The sequence below is a fragment of the Pseudorasbora parva genome, chromosome 13 (assembly GCF_024679245.1).
Source record: "Pseudorasbora parva isolate DD20220531a chromosome 13, ASM2467924v1, whole genome shotgun sequence".
In the NCBI taxonomy this organism is placed as follows: domain Eukaryota; kingdom Metazoa; phylum Chordata; class Actinopteri; order Cypriniformes; family Gobionidae; genus Pseudorasbora; species Pseudorasbora parva.
This window is the reverse complement of record NC_090184.1, coordinates 34,244,714-34,261,901: the sequence shown is the minus strand read 5'-3', so window position 1 is coordinate 34,261,901 and position 17,188 is coordinate 34,244,714. Positions and strand designations below refer to the sequence as shown.

The 17,188-nt window shown below is 37.2% G+C and overlaps 2 protein-coding genes across 3 annotated transcripts; one reads left to right on the top strand and one right to left on the bottom strand.

Annotated features, from left to right (window-relative positions):
• Nucleotides 1-9: 9 nt before the first annotated feature.
• On the bottom strand, nucleotides 10-15,165 carry depdc1a (DEP domain containing 1a). Of its 2 annotated transcripts, XM_067414107.1 has the most exons (12): nucleotides 14,700-15,165; nucleotides 14,034-14,299; nucleotides 13,803-13,935; nucleotides 12,003-12,124; nucleotides 8,808-8,938; nucleotides 8,663-8,710; nucleotides 8,385-8,522; nucleotides 5,184-6,062; nucleotides 4,236-4,408; nucleotides 3,926-4,099; nucleotides 2,346-2,525; nucleotides 10-1,005 (listed from the first exon to the last, which is right to left on the bottom strand). In XM_067414107.1, exons 1-12 carry the CDS (start codon nucleotides 14,745-14,747, stop codon nucleotides 862-864), a joined length of 2,436 nt encoding a protein of 811 aa, XP_067270208.1. In that variant the 5' UTR covers nucleotides 14,748-15,165; the 3' UTR covers nucleotides 10-861. The 2 variants fall into 2 exon arrangements, with proteins under 2 accessions (XP_067270208.1, XP_067270209.1); XM_067414108.1 differs by lacking the exon at nucleotides 5,184-6,062.
• Nucleotides 15,166-15,650: 485 nt separating this feature from the next.
• smim15 (small integral membrane protein 15) lies at nucleotides 15,651-16,812 on the top strand. Its single transcript, XM_067412727.1, has 2 exons — nucleotides 15,651-15,795; nucleotides 16,215-16,812. Exon 2 carries the CDS (start codon nucleotides 16,244-16,246, stop codon nucleotides 16,466-16,468), a length of 225 nt encoding a protein of 74 aa, XP_067268828.1. The 5' UTR covers nucleotides 15,651-15,795; nucleotides 16,215-16,243; the 3' UTR covers nucleotides 16,469-16,812.
• Nucleotides 16,813-17,188: the final 376 nt, after the last annotated feature.

Here is a 17,188-nt window from a genome sequence, read left to right as displayed (position 1 = left end):
AATATCACATGAAGAAAATAACGCTTATTTTAAGTTTATTGCATAGATTAGGAACAATAGTGATACAATAAAGTAATAACATAAAACACAATGGATTTGACTCACTTATGCCCATTAACTCAATACAGTAAAACTATACATGACGACAAATAAATCAGTCTCTGTCCAAATGTATTTCTTAATATGCAAGCCACTGAAACAGTACAGTAACTTGTGTGTAAGATGATACATTCACACCAATAAAAAGACAAACATAAGCAATGAGTAGATTACGGACTAGAAAGAAAATATGTACACAATGAATATCAACATGTTAGCCATTTTTGAGATGAAAAACAGTGCAAATTTGCCAGGAACTCCCACATCACACGGAAAAGTCTTTAAAAGTCTGAGTAAACATTATTTGCACAACCTGAATATTGAAAACACAGAAAAAAGATAATAGAAAAAAATGAAACATAAAATAAATGTTACAAGACAAATAAAAAAATAAAAATAAAAATGATTCTTCATTTCGTTTAAATGAGACAATGTAAACAGCATGTCAAGCTGTTTATTTGCTGTGGGTCCTCTGAGTTTTGTACTAACTATAATACAAAATAATGTCTGAAAGCTCCCAATAACTTACAAGAAAATTATACCTTAAATAAATAACATTAAAACTGAGGGGAGGGAAAGGCCATTATAAGTCACTTCACGAGATAAAAATACCACAAGAAACTTAAAATCAACACTTCAGTTGAAGTTACAGTTCAGATTATACTGATGCGATCCAATGTTACTGCAGTAGATCAGCTAAAGGACTTTAAACCCAAACAGTCTCCCAAAATATCATTCATACATGAGCTTTTTAAGAGGTATTCAGTTTCGAATGCTGAAGTTTTTTGGCTTCTTGATGCTTAACAGCATTGGCGGTTTTATTTTTGGTTTATCTGCAAAAAGCTGAGCTTCACTCTCTGTTGTTGGAAAACGTCTCAAGTAGATGTCAGGATATTCCTTTTGAAACTGAAAGAACAACAAAAAGTTTATTTGCTTTTAGGCCATCAAAAAAATTACCATTCTATGACTTAAAGGTGCAGTAAGCGACTTTAAGAAACCGAGGGCCATAACACACCTGTAGCCAAGAAAATGTAGAAAAAGAGATGGCTGAGAGATGGCTTTATCACTGGAAAAATGGATATGAGTATGCAACAAGGCTGCGTTATTTCTGTTCCATTCGCGAATAACTGGTTTTACAGAACCCAGATATACTGTTGTTATAAATGTTAGCTATAGTAACAGGACTAGCCTAGAAATCTAGACGCACCCTAGCGGCAGCAAATCTAATCTGCCCGCAAGTGTCATCTAGCAACACTCAATACCCTTCTGAACTGTAATTCCACTAACTCTTGCCGGACCAATCACATCGTGTATAGAGTCGGTGGGCGGGGACATAATGACGATGGCTGAGTTGCGTTTGCGTGCTTCTAGTAAACACAGAATCTGGCGAACGGCGTTCTTTCGAATCAGCTTTGACCGCGATTCTGGAAGACTTGGAGTTAAGCTTTTCTCTGAGAAAAGAACAAAGAACGGCACTGAAGTCATTCATGTGTTCTGAGTTTTGCCGACCGGATACGGCGAATGTTTAATCTATCAACAAGCTCTGTTTCACCTTCGTTGCTCTGGTTGGTGTAGCGCTATCCTATCGTGTGCAGAGGGAGTTTGAAAGACAACCGTTTATCCCGCCCCTCGGATTGAGCCCTGTCTATGGTGAGTTTCCAGACCAAACATCTTGATGTGGGTCTGGCTTGTCAGGCTATGACAGGACAGTTTTGAGTCATTAGTTGTGTCCGAAATCACATACTTCCCTACTATATAGTAGTCAAAAAGTAACTGTGGTATGTGACATAGGGGTGACCCCGAATAGTCGAAGATTCGATGCATCGATATGCGAAGCCGGATTAATTATATGTATGTGACAACTTTAACAAGTGGATGTGGACTTTAACATACTCAGTCATCCACTCCTGCATTGCATAATCTTGCATTTTGGGGGTGGAGTAATGAAGAGAGTGTTTGTGTTGAATTCAAATACCAGCAGTTTCTCAGAAATTGCTTACTGCACCTTTAACACTTTTAAAACACTTAATAAAAACACTTTTTATTTATTTGAAGCATTAAAGTCACAAATTCCATTTTTTATTGTTGTAAGAAATTTTTTAGATTTGATAAACTATTATCTAATTTTAATTTGTGTTTAATATTTAATTCTAGAAAAAACTAAAAGTAAATCTTTTAACCCTTAACCCGTACCTCTTTTGTGTAAACAGGACGTTTATGACATGAGAAGTTCAGTAAATAAATACCAGTTTTAGCTTCTTTTTCTTCTCTTTCACCGACATGGCCTTGTCCTTTATAAGATTTTCCAGGAGGTCAGCAAGAGCAGCTTGGGACACAGATAGTTTCTGCTCTTCAAACTCCTGAGTGCTGATCTGCCTGCAGAATGAGTATGTTGGCATGGTAACAGCAGAGCCTGGGCACGTGGTCTGAAATCAGGAGCGCATGCAAATGAATGTTAGGAGAATAACTGCAAATTAACAAAAAACACTATAATGAATAAACAGAGGCATCTCTTACCTGGAATAATCTTGAATAATGTTAAAGACTTTAATAAAATGCAGCTTTAGTGAGCATAAGATACTTTCAAAAACATAAAAATTGAAAAACGGATCAACTCAAAACTTTTGAATGGAAATGTATTTAAATATAATTATATATATATGATTTTAAAATTAGACCAATAATATTATAATCAATCCAAATTTAAATAAACATTACAACAAATATAAACTGTGACCCAACTGTGGCCAGTCCCAGACTAAAATGCATGTTTGAGCTCTTTCCCATCTTAAAATATGTCAGTGCCATTGTTTTGTCTCAAGATGCACACCCATAATGTTTTTCTAAGGCGTGTTTATAAAAGCTACTTAAATATCCTAATCAAACTAAGGCCTAATATTTAAAGGAACTGTATGTAAGAAATGTATTTCAGTTATTCATAAAATGTCCCTATGTCCCTAGACATTAGGGATGCGCGGTATACCGGTACTGGAAAAATACCGGTATATATTTTATTTAAAACGGTACGATATCATGATTTTGCACATTTCGGTATATGATGCTGTTCCGAAGTTCACCGCTAGATGGCAGCGCGCTACCCAAACTGAGCCGAAACAACCGGCAAATGTGACAACAACATAGACGAACAAAATGGATAAAGCAGTTGAATCTCACTCAAGATGCCCAAAACGAATGAATAAAGAGAGGAGTAGAAGTGAAATTTGTAATTACTTTGCTTATAAAACTGATGAAGAGCCATCAAACCTAGCCAAGCATCTGTCACTATTCTGACTTTAAGACTTCTTAAGAGATCGACAGGTCAGTGATCATTCAAACCATCTCATTTTAGACATCTATTTTCTTTCCTCAGCTCTCGTCACAAGCTCATCAGTTCATGATGTTAAATGTAATCTCACTCCTGCAGTTAGTGCTCAGTGCTGTGACACTTACGTGGTGACTCACTCATTTTATTGAACAGACACGTTCAGTATTTAATTGTAGTGTCTGTTCTCAGTCAGAGTAATCCAGTAGGTAGCTTTGGGAATGGCCTCACAGGGCAGCGAAGCATTCTGGGAATTGTTGTCTTTCATCCCCATGAGACAAAAATAAATGTTCTGTCTTCTCAATCTAGAAAGCACCAAATTTAAAAATAATTTCTCATTTCTACTACAATAATGACCCAGTTTAAATACAGATACAACGCTCTACAGTCATTTGAAAATTATTGAAGTACCAGTTTTGGCCACAATCTTACATACGCTTCCTTTAAGCCCTGTTTGTGAAACCGAGCCTGATAGTATTTTCCATGTGGTTAATCAGGACTCACCAGTGATTTGAGATAGTTGACGTGATCATCCACAGCATTGCGCAGGTACACAGGCACCTGCAGGACCTCCTGGTGGTGATCCATGAGAAACGATAACAGCCTTGTAGCCAAGAGCTCATCCAGGTCATCCACCTCCTCACAACTTAAGACACACCTAGAGAACGTCTGCACCAACTGCACACAGATGAACACAAATGTATATGGAATGTGTACGACATACGAATGTGCACAAAAGAACAATAAGACAATGCATTTGCTTTAATGTGAGTGCGATTATGATGATAAAAAGGTTTTTTGGACTCTTCCTGACCAGAGTCCGTGTTCCAATGATGTCATGCAGCCGCGGCATGTCCACGTTCTGGCTCATGCGTGAGATCATTCGCAAGAGTAGCTGTAGTTTGCGGCGACTGGCAGGCGGCAGGAATAATGTGCAGAGCTGCAGGGCCTCGATGGCTACCCGCTCCAAAGAAGGCTGCAATAAACCTGGAATGTGATGTGACCCACATGTATCCAAAATAAACCACTATAACTTAAGTGCACACAAAATTAACACACAAAGCTTTAACATGTAATTAAAGCACATATATGAATTGCATTTAGTTGGAATATCTAAGGAATTCTATTACGGTGAGTAGTCATGTGTGTGTATCTCTCTCTCTCTATATATATATATATATACACATACATACATAAATACACACACACATATATATATATATATATATATATATATATATATATATATATATATATATATACACATACATACATACATGATATACAGGCAAATGGCCCCCATTTTACATATCATTTTACTAGTAATAAGCTATTTGGGATTGGGGAAAAAATAGAGAAGATATACATTTATACCCCAGTCTACCCTGGGTTTTTATCCAGAAATTTACACAAAAAAGTATGATGTAACAAAAGCATGTATTAGTAGCCAAAGTGTGATGTAGAATTAGTTAGCATTAAAGTGATAGTTCACCCCAAAAAGAAAATAAGGAGATATTTAACAAGAAAATAAACACAGTAGCTTCGTTCTCCTCTAAAGTATCTCCTTTGCATTCCATGTAAAAAAGAAAGTCATACATGGAACATGAGGGGGAGTAATTAACAGAACATTTACATTTTTGGATGAACTATACCTTTAAGAATTATAATACATGTTAGTCTGGCAGGCACAACAAACACATGCTCAATCACAAACAGATAAGCACATCCTCATGGTTCAGAAGTGTTTTTCACATGCTCTTACTTTGCTCAGGGTGGTGTTCTAATGGGGCCGAAGAGGGGTGAGCGGGTGCAGGTTTGCTCAGGTCCAGAGAGCTCTGACAGCGTCTGCTAATGCTTGGACCTGCCCTAACATCCATGCAACTTCCATGCAAACCAGGACCTCGAAGGTCAATGCTGGATGTGAAATCTGGTCTCATGGTAATTTCAGCCACTGGCGCGTGAATGCTAAAGCTGCTAGTAGACATTTCTCTATTCTCCTCTATGTCAAACAAGTTACCGATGCTTCTCGGCCGGGCCCTGGCGGCTCTCTGGTTGGTTGGACGAAGATGTGAAGAGAGCTGGGAGCTTGTGTTGTTGTTTGAGGTTTGAACACAAAAGTTTTTGTACACTGAGGAACCTTGAAGCTCAAATTTGAGGTTTGGGTCTACTGGAGAATCTGTTTGATGGGATGATTTATCGCTGCTGCTGCTGGACTGTAAGCTTTCAGATGATCTGAAAAGTCTGTTCTTAGAACATTTATCAATGATTCCCTCCAGAGAGCAACTGCGGGACCGAAGCCTGCCATTTGGGACTTCTGTTTTTTGAGCAGGAGGAATTTCTAGATAGCTACCGTCTAGCCCCGCTCCATCACTTGCCCTTCTACCCCTAAAAACGGGCTGATGCTGCGATCTATGGGTTTCTAACTTAGTCCCTGCTTTTGAACTAAAAACTTCCCTCATGGGCGAATCAGCTTCATCGAAGGCCTCTTTTCTTATTAAGCTCAACAGGAGGCATTCAGTCGATTTGAACAGGTTGGCTGCATTCACATGTGGGGTTTTGGCTGGATGTGGGCAGTTGGGTTCCTCCTGGTTTTTACGCTTTCCACTTTGAGTTTTAGGAGTCGTGATGTAGCCACACATAACTAGCAAAGGACCAGACAACAGAACATAAACAACAAACAGGCAGGCAAAGACTTTTGAGAATGAGGTGAGACATTTTAAAAAGAGCAGACGGGTTAGTTTTGAACATCGTCTGACACCACACACAAAAAAAGCAGTGCAATCAGTAGAAATGGCTTTGTGTGACTCCACATTCACTTTGTTTCATCAATATTTTATAAAATAAGACCCACTGCCAAAATGTTTTTTAGTAATCCTTTAAGAGGCATTTCCCAGAAAGGATGAAGTGTGAGTATTAAAACAACATAGGCCTGATTTTCAAATAACATATTAACCCATACTTAAGTAAACTGTCAAATTGATACACTACCATTCAAAGGTTTAGGGTGGGTAAGATACTTTTTCATGTTTGAAAAAAGTCTCTTATGCTCACCAAGGCTGCATTTATTTGATCAAAATTACAGTAATATTGTGAAATATCATTACAATTGACCCTTCGCTAAGCCACGCCCAAATACCACCACAGGCCAATCGTGGTTTAGCAACCGTAACTAGGCACGGAAGGTCTGTCAAGCTTTCGAGCGAGGGAAACATGCCGATGCAAATCTGTGCGTATGGATTGTGCAAATCTGATGCCTATCCTAAAAGTTTGGACAGATGGTGTATTTTTTTTCCTTCCCCGAAACGTAAAACTGAAGGTAAGAAATACCAGCCTTGAATCAAGGTGTGTGTGTGAGACCCCATTCACAACGTTAAATGTCGTCAGGATTAACAAAAACACCTACGTTTGCTTCAACAAACTGAAAATACATGAGGTTTTTGACTGATGCAAGATATTACATATGATGCAGTATATAGACTATAAAAAGAACTTAGCTTTATTTATTAGTTTTGTATTGTAGTTTTGTTTAGACAAAATGTGTGCAAATTAAGACCTTCATCATAAGGATTGTTGCAGTGGCTGTGTTTATAATATTAATAAAACCCATCATGTTTAAGAGACTGGCTTTCTGTTATAAGGTTTCAGTAAATGTGTGGTTTTTGATGAATGGCTCAGGTCAGAATCTCAGGCTAGTGCCAGGTCCAAGGAGTAGATTATAGACACACGACATGTGAGCAGTAGCCCGGCGCGCTAAATATAACGTTAAGCCGGAGAATCATTGCAAAGTTTTCAGGCTAAGGTCTTGTGTTTATTCCACAAGATTTATTGATATGTTGTTTGATTTATAATTATTCGATTATTTTCTCATTTTACTTACCCTGTTGTGCATGAACATACATATGAGGCAGCTGCTGATTGCGCTGAGACTAGGCTTTAGCTTCAATTTTATTGAAATTATTCTGTAATCGGTTGCATAATATGTCGCGGATATATCCCGCAAATACATACTGCAGTCCCTTTTTTCTTACTCTCTCAGATATTTCCCCTGTTCGCCAGAAATGACTAATTATCTCCTCGGAAATGTCTGACACCGGCGCATACATACTGTAATAGACGTGCCAGGCGCGAAAGCTTGACAGGCTTAGCGAAGGGTCAATTTAAAATACTGTTTTCTTTTCTTACATATTTAAATGCAATTTATTACTGTAATGGCAGTAAACAGTTGTGCAAAACAGCGGAGTTGCTAAATAGTTTTGTGGAATCTCAAAGATAGTGTACATGTAATTTAATATTCAAAACATTTTCAGTTGTAATGAGACATGAGCCCCTTTCACACTGCGATTCTGGCAAATACACGGATAATGCGACCCGGCATTTGTTCCCGGGCCGCTAGATTTGGTCCATTCACACTGCCAGCGAAATACCGTAATATGTGCGCTTTCACACACAACGCTTAACGGTCCCGGGTCGAGTTGACACGTGACATCCAGATGTGACGTATAATGGCGAGCGATCTCAGCTTCAGCGCGGATAGTAAGGAGCTCCGTGGTCTCGACTTGTGTCCAGTTTGCGCACATTTCTGCTTGTTTAATTTTAGTTTCTTTTGTATACGAACACTCTCTGCGTTTAAAACACTGACTAGCTCTTCTGGCCCTGCAGGGTTGTATTATTGAAAAAACAAGCTCTATGAGTCGCACGATAACTGCTTACACGTTGCGGCATTAGTTTCGGCTTTTGCTCACACAGCGCTCGTCCCGGGTCGAATACCGCAATATTACTAGGTCCCCGACCCGGGTCGAATTCGGTAATGTATCCTGGGACGTGGTTGCTTTCACACAGAAGGCGACCCGGGAATGTTCCGGGAATATTGCGGGTCCGACGTGCAGTGTGAAAGGGGCTATGGACACAAAACATGTTTTTTTCTTTAGTGGGGAAAACAATTAAAATTGTGCTTCCTACATACCTAGGATGTTGACAAAGAGTTCATAGTACCGAAAAGTGAGCAATGGCTGAGAAAGACTATAGAAGTAGTCTGAGACTGTTTTAAACACATCCCGCTCAAATCCTGGGTAAGATGACTGGTTTGAGTCATACTTTGGCCCTTGATGGATTGGAAAACAACAAAACATCATTATTATTCAGTTAAACTGCCAATAAAGCATTATTATAAAATTAGTTAAACTGCCTAGGTAAGTTATATTTTAAATTGTATCATTTAATTTCACATGTAACAGAACTTACAGTTCGCAAGACATTTCATGGCAGACAAAACCCAGTGTGGTAAATCTTCTACAGAGTGGGGACACAATAAGAGAAAAAAATCAGAATGTGAAAATATTATGTCTTCCACCATTTTTTTAATTGAAATGACATGTATGAGGCCTACCTGTCTTATCTTCCAATGAAACGACTCCATGTTTATTGACTTTGGTCATATTATACACAATGAACTTAGGACTGACTTGGGCTGGATCCAAAACATCTTCAAGAGACCCTGATCCCACCAACTTCTGCAAACTGAGCATTCAAAAGATGATTAGATATATGTAAAACATCAAATTTAATACATTGTTGGGGTCATCTGTGTCATTGACCCTCAAATAAAACAGACATGTAAAAAAATAAACAATATTTATTTTGAATTGATATAAATCATATATAAAATCACTTCAACATCCAAAACAAGATAGCAGTGACACTATAGAAGTACTATGGTGCTCCTATTTGCTCCAAAATACAGTAAAAACTGTAATATTGTAAAATCTTATTATACTTTAAAATTATATATTTTAAAATGTAATTAATTGATGTGATGACAGAGCTGAAAACAGTTGTTCTGCTTAAAGGACAACTCCGGCGAATTTTTAAGTTTATTTTGATCGTTATATCTTTGTGAGTCCAGTCTATAGAAAAAAACAAACCGGATTGGTCCTTGCAACACGGAGTTATTACAGTTAATGCCCAGAGCCCCCCCTCAGCTAAAACGGCGCTTTGGGGGCATAACGTAAAGGGTGTCTTTTTGCCTCTTAACAGACACAAAATGCAATTAAAATGTCCGTCCAACATGAACAGGGCCCTTACATGACGACGAGATGCGTTTAGCCACTTAGCCATTGTTTAAATTCACCTGTTTTAGCCGGCTAGCTGTGTCTCGCGCTGAAGTCCCGTGGGAACTCAGCGGTAGCCGGAAAATAGGCAGTCCAGTTGGGAAGAGCGTGATGTGTGTGTAAAGCAAGATTATTTTAAATTATTGCACATCTTTCCTCAAGCCGAGTGTGCCCAAATGGAAGGATAAATAAAGTTTACATTACCTCCACAGTGGCTGCACCCGTCTTTAACCACGGAATGGCATTTTTCTTCAACCGGCCCTGCTGTGTTGTGTCTGTGTAAGTTAGTCAAGTGTTCGCTGCAAATTTTTACAATTCGGAAAGGCACAAACGCGAACAATTTCTTCTTCACTTGTGAGCCCGATCGGATCATCACTCTAGTGATGTCCGGTTCACAAAGAATCATTCTTTTGAACCGGTTCTTTTTAGTGAACCGGGCGGACTAGTTCACCAAATCGGACTGAATCGTTCTAAATGGTTCGCATCTCAAATCAGCGCTGACCACACACATTACTTTAGTTACTCGCTTTCTGACATTAGTGACAGTCCCTCCGTATATAAATAAACTAATGTCTTGAATTATATGTTGTAACTCCAACTGTTCACTGAACTGAGTCATATTTTGCTGAGAGATCTGATGAACTCACGAGCAGTGTACTGTGTACCGCTGAGTAGGGGTGTGTATTGGCACTGCCTTCACGATTCGATTCGATTACGATTCACCAGGTAACGATTCGATTCAATTCGATTCTACGATGCATTGTGATGCATCAAAATTCTACTGCACACAAAGCAAATTTTTCATCAGTCATAAGGCAATACAAGCAGATATTAAACAACAGATTGTATTGGCTGCTATGTGTCTCCTGTATCTTTGACATAAAAGTTATTAAATAAAATAAAATGTAATTAAATAAAATTAAATAAAATGCAATTAACCCTTAAATGCATGACTGTTTCACCAAACATTCTTACATATTCAGGTCGTTAGCGACCCAGATCTATATTTAACATGGATAGACCTCTACCTGTCGTGATAATATATAAAACTCTTGATTTTAGAGTAACATCTACAGAAGAATAGAATAAAACCTATTTCGTTACCTTTTGGAGCTTGGAACGATTCAGTTTGAGCAGATGTTTAATACCATCATCATATGACCTCGTCAGAGCTCGTTTACCAGTATATTCAGCATCTGCCTCATATTCGCGATCTCCAGCATATTCTCCAAACTCATTTTCAATGTCTTCAAAATCAATATTTTGATCACTGACAGCTTCTTGACCACATCCATCATCAAGAGACAGTGACACTAACATATGATTGTGTTTAGTACTTGCTCTCTGAAGTAAATCACTAACCCATTTCAAGTTTTGCAGATTATAATTATTGTTTCGTTTTCTGTCAGAGGTAACTATGAGTGAAACGTCACTTCATCATTGGGTATCAGACATTGCCATCGCTGAGTCCCCACAGGACTTGCCGGCTAAAACAGGTGAATTTAAAAAATGGCTAAGTGGCTAAACGCATCTCGTTGTCATGTGAGGGCCCTGTTCATGTTGGACGGACATTTGAATTGCATTTTGTGTCTGTTAAGAGGGTGCTCGTGTTGCAAGGACCAATCCGGTTCATTTTTTTTCTATATACTGTACACACAAAGATATAACGATCAAGATAAACTTAAAAATTCGCCGGAGTTGTCCTTTTATTTTATTGCATTTTATTCAGAATTCTTTTATGAAAAGAAAAAGTTCAAAAGGGCAGCATTTATTTGAAATATATTTTTTGCAGTCACTTTTAATCAATTTAATACAGAAGCTTGTTTCAGCAATTAAATATATATATATATATATATATATATATATATATATATATATATATATATATAAAAGAGAAATTCGACTTATTTCACAATTCTGACTTTTCGCAATAGTTAGATCTCGCAATTCTAACTTTTTTCTCAGACTAGCATGCTATAAATTCGCAAACACACAATTCTGAATAAAAAAAGCTAGTCCTTTTCTCCCTCTGAATTGGAATTTATCACTCGCAATTGCAAGTTTATATCTCACAATACTGAAAAAAGTAGTCAGAATTGCGAGATATAAACACGCAAGTGCAAAAAAAGGTCCAAATTGGGGGGACAAAAAGTCTGATTTGTGCAATAAAAAGGTTGCAAAAAACAGGTTCCATCATTTTTTTTAAGCTGCTACTGACCCCACATTTCTGATCAGCAGCATATGCATATATGTAATATCTGGACATGCACCAAAGTATTATTTAAAATACATTTATGTACCATGCAAATTCCATACCATACATTTGGAACCAAGCAATATATCACAGTATTTCCATTAGACAACCTCAATTCTTTGTAAGTGACTGCAAACAGGAAATACTTCTGGTACAAAGCTGTGAACTTCAACGCATACAATTTATATGGGACAGATGGTGCGGTGGGAGGTCGACTTACTGTGTAAGTGTCACATTCTTCCAGATCACATGAATGTCCTCCTCTGTGAGCTCCCTGCAGCCTTCAGTCTCACCTGAGGATGATTCCATAGGAGATACTTGAGTTTCTGGATCCACGTTTTCCTGTGTGAAACAGCAAGTGAATATTACACATCTGAAATATAATTTCTCATTAAAATGCACAATATGTAAAATGCACTAGAACAATGTTACATATATTGTTGACTTGCATTATCCCAAATGTTTCCAAAAATGTTTAAATCCAGAGAAACAAGCAATTTTAACCAGGGGCCTGTACCATGAAGCTGGTTTAGCTGGCTAGCCTGATTTGTTTAAGCTTAGTTTGTGTCAATCCTGGGTTTTAGGTACCATTAAAGTGGTTTGGCTTTTAGCTGTGTTCCTCGCCATGGTAACTTAGGTTCCACAGCTAACCTGCTCCAGGGCAGGTTATGTTCTGGATAAGATATCTCAAACTGAAATTGGGCCAATCAGCTGTGAGTAAAGTGACACACCTCTGATGCAATAAAGTCACTCCCCCTGTTTCTGCTCCAAATTAAAGGTCACTACATAGCAAATGTTTAAAGGTCACTACATAGCAAAAGACTAAAGCGTCTGGCTTTTTTAACAATGCTTATTTATAAAAAAATAAATAATTATGAATGATTTAGATATAATTTATGTAATACACCCTTAATCAATTACACATTTATCATTTTAGTTAATCAATCATCAATGGGCACTTTGTTAAAAATAATATAAATAGCCTATATAAAGTCATATAAATAAGCTTTAAAACCAATAAATAAAACTTTTTTTTTTTTTAAAGAAGCTTACTGAGCTTACATGTTCAATTTTCTCTATATCAAGTAAACTAATTTTATAACTTTTACTTGCATTGACGTATACTATTTTTTCTTTAAATTGTCCCCTTTCATAGACAGCTTTTCTTCTTGCTGTGTATTTTTTTTATTCTTAATATTTTTCAAACATATAATATTCTGCAGAAGAGAGAAATTAATCTCACTGCTTGTCTCGCGAGAAGTGAATCTCAGTTCCACAGCGTGTGATTGGCTGTTCACTACTGATGTCACTGTTAAACTCCTGAACTCAGGATCAAAGCCTGAGTTGACAGAGCAAGCTGATGATCAGCATCATGGGACCAACAAAGCTTTAATACAATGGTTTGGTTTTGTCAACTCAAAACTAATCCTGTAACCCTGAGTTTGTTAAACTGCCATCATGGTACAGGCCCCAGGACATGGCCTGCTATCAATGACATCATACCCGGATTGCCCTCGATTTCTGTTTTTTGTAGAAACCATGGAAACACCAAATATGCTTTAATATATTATGTGTTTTATTAGACAGGTGAGCATCTGTTTGTATACATTCATCAACTAGAAAGCAAATCATTGTTATATAGCTCAACACAGTTAGTCTTAGACAGGTGAGCATCTGTTTGTATACATTCATCAACTAGAAAACAAATCATTGTTATATAGCTCAACACAGTTAGTCTTAAATCTAATTTTCTTGATTTACTGTGAGTACCATGCCTTATATCGATTTAGCGATCTGCAGTGTGCAACAAGTGTCTCACAGTAGCCGCCGAGTAGCATTCTAACAAAACTTTCAACACATATTATCTAATATGATAACTGCATTACCCCACAACCTGAAGAAGCGGAAGGGGTCGTCTGTGGCATTATAACGGCTATGCGAAATCTAGGATTTATTAAGCTACACCTTTGTTTTGAATAAGCAACGGAAGATTACATATTGTGGCTTTAACAACCCTTACCAATATTTCTTTATCAAATTTCTTAGACCCTCTGAATTTGAAGAAACTCTCCCGGTCCATCATCGACATGCTCTTTTTCCTTAGAACAGGGGCACGGTTAGGAATAGGCTTCAGTGGAGATGTAGATGGAAACCTGAAACCCATTTTAAACCAAAAAACAATATTTTTCTATCTATTTTTTTTATTTATTAAAAGTCTTTTAAACTTTTTAAAAGATCCACTTTATCATACCTGTATAGCTGGCTGTTGTCCTCCAGGTCTTCCATGCCCCACCTACCCTTCACATCCTCAATAACATGGTTCTTCAAAAACTTTTTCAGCAGCTGGACTGTCTGCTGTCGGGTGACCTCAGGTCCAAAATTGCTATTGTTCTTCAAGAGTTCATGTAACCAGTCCACAGCTGCTGATGCGCTGAAGCAGCTCGCGTAAACCCTCAAGTGCTGCCGGTGCTTCTTCAAAGGCATCCCTGCCCGGAAAAGCTTGGTCACTTCATTCCACTGGGAAATAAACACGTAATAATCATCACATGAACAGCTTGCAATCAGTTTATTCAAAACCAAATGGATAATAGACAGACTAAGATAAAATTAAAAACATTTAATTTACAGAAGAAAATTATTCTGTAAATCTATAACTGTCACTCTTTTTTTGTAACAAATCTATAAAAAATTCAAAAAATGATGAAGGCATGGTAAAACTCTGGTAACTCTGCTAGTTATAATAATAAAACATTTCACCTAAAGAAACACCCAATAATAAACAAAACACTTATAATAACACATAGCAACTCAAAGACTAAACCACTAAAAACCTGTGCATTACAAAATTGACGTAGGTTATTGACCATGTAATTTAAAACATCACCAAATTTGACCAAATAAGGCAGAAGAGACTCACCAGTTTAGTGGCCCTGTATGGACCTGGGGTAACGATGTGAGAACTCATTGAAAAGATCGCGAAGCATCCACAATCTATACAGCAGTTTTCATTATTACTACATATACAGGCGACTATATTGTTGATGTATTGCTATATTTAATAAGATTGGTAAATATATAGATAGGCAAAGTCGCTCATTGACTTGTCGCTGGTTGTGGATAATCCAAGGATGTATCGATGACCCTAACACGCGTTTGAAATTACGACGCGACGTCTCGGACGATTAGGATTGGATGATTTGTTTGGCCACATGATCTATATGGCGACAGCCATTGGTTGTGTCCTTGGTGACAGGTTGGCTGTCAAAATAATGGTTTGAATAATGATAAACTTTTTACACAAAAGAAACGCTAATTCACTACACAGTATTACGAATATTTATTTAGGTGTCTTAAACTGTACCTGGTCAAATGATTTAAAAAAAAAAAAAAAGAAAGCAAAGAAAATATAAAAACGGAAAAGTTGCTAAAGATGTATCGTTAACAAAATAGTTAGAGCTTCACGTAACGTTATTTATTGTTATCATATTAATTAATAACATTGCACTCTCTACGGGAATATTTACAAAACAATGTGTATGGTAAAACATACAAACACAGCTATGTAATTAACAGCGATGAAATATCGACGCTAAATAATGGTGAAATAAAATTTAAATCATCATCTAACGTTACATTTATTTGGAAAGATCTAAAAGTTTCATAGTTATTACGTTTGGGCTCAAGGTTTCCTTTTCGGTCTTAACTGCATTAACGTTAGCACACGGCCGGAAGAAGCGGAAGCGGTCGTTGTGTTATTACGTTATAAAGGCTCTGCGAAATCCAGGATTCATAAAGCGACACCTTTGTTTTGAATAAACAACGAAAAATTACATATTGTGGCTTCAACAACAACTCTTAATTTGTTCTTAGAGGACGTGAGGGAAACTACTACAGTTCCCACAATGCAATGTAAACAAAAGTTAAGAGTTTCACTTCCGCTTTTCCTCCCGTTAGGTGTTTCCGGTGTCCGGCGACTGTTACCAACTACTGCTCGGTAAATATAGAATTATCTGGTGGGTGGTCGTCTTTGTTTAAAATGATTATATTGACCAAAGTGCTCTACATATTAATATGTATACAAAGTTACTATACTATGATTTTCATTCATTATTGGTGTGGTGCTGAAGAGTCGCTAGAAAGCTTGTTAGCTTTAGCTGGCAGTTCTGCTTGTTAAACTTGGATAAAGAACTGCAAATCTAACTGGCTTAACCATTGTATGAAATAAGTTCTAAACACATTTATTGCACTTAATGAACAAGGATATATATTAACTCTCAAAACTCTTACTTTTGCTTGTTAAACTAAGTAGCTAACAATATGATGAGGCAATATTGTCTCAGTCTTAACTACAATGTAAACTTCAGAATATGGTTTTAAACTTTTTACACATCCTGCATCTTAGTGATATGATTTCACATCTCTCTCATCCTAGGATCTGCTGCTGAAGACAGACTGAGTAGAATGATTGATTTCAAAGGATGGGCAGAATATGTGGTGGAGTGGGCAGCCAAAGATCCTTATGGCTTTCTCACCACCGTTATTCTGGCTTTGACCCCTCTGTTTATCGCCAGTGCCCTGTTATCATGGAAACTCGCCAAAATGATCGAGGCCAAGGAACGTGAGCAAAAGAAGAAACAAAGACGACAAGAGAACATTGCCAAAGCCAAGAGAGCCAAGAAGGATTGAACATGGGACAGAGAGGGGTTGATATAATAGTCCAACCCCCTGATATATTGCTCTTCTCTTAACCCTGGACAGTTCTTATGGGAACTAGAGCAAGACTGGGCTTGAAGAAGGCCTTAGTAAACCCTTAGAGTGAACATATAATGGGAGGGTTGATTGATCGATCTCAATAGCAGGACTGCAGTACGTTTCCAGGATATTATCATTGCAGTGGAAAATGCACCACATTATTGTGCTATCCACTATTATGCAGTACTCTGCATTCCATTTTTTTTACTGGGTTGAATCCACAAAACACTTTAAAGTTTTTTTTTTTTTTTTATAATAAAGAACCTTTCTTAACATGATGTCTGACTCAGAAGTGTGTGATTACTACAGTATTCTTAAATCTTAAACATCTTTAGTTTTTTTTATACACTTATTTCCAATTATCAAATTTGAAAAAAGACTTGATTCACAATAGGTAAATAACTAAAATAATAAAGTGCAAAAAAAAAAAAAAAAACAGTAAAACTATTTCAGTTACAAACCAGTGTTTATGAGTATGTTAATACATTGTTATAATATATAAATAAGATAAATAGTAGTTTGCAAGGAGGCCAATGTAGTTTTCACAGCTAAATTAAAGCAGTTGAGACCAGTCTTGTGCATTCAAGTAGCCACACCCAACCTTACATTACAATAAGGAGTTTAAACATAACATTTTGTTAGGACACAATATTT

Coding starts and splice junctions, on each gene's coding strand:
- depdc1a (XM_067414107.1), bottom strand. CDS start 14,747: ATGAGTTCTCACATCGTTACCCCAGGTCCATACAGGGCCACTAAACTG. Junction 14,300..14,699: donor CATACAGGGCCACTAAACTG/GTGAGTCTCTTC, acceptor TTTATTTCCCAG/TGGAATGAAGTGACCAAGCT. Junction 4,100..4,235: donor TCATTGGAACACGGACTCTG/GTCAGGAAGAGT, acceptor ATCTGTGTGCAG/TTGGTGCAGACGTTCTCTAG.
- smim15 (XM_067412727.1), top strand. CDS start 16,244: ATGATTGATTTCAAAGGATGGGCAGAATATGTGGTGGAGTGGGCAGCC.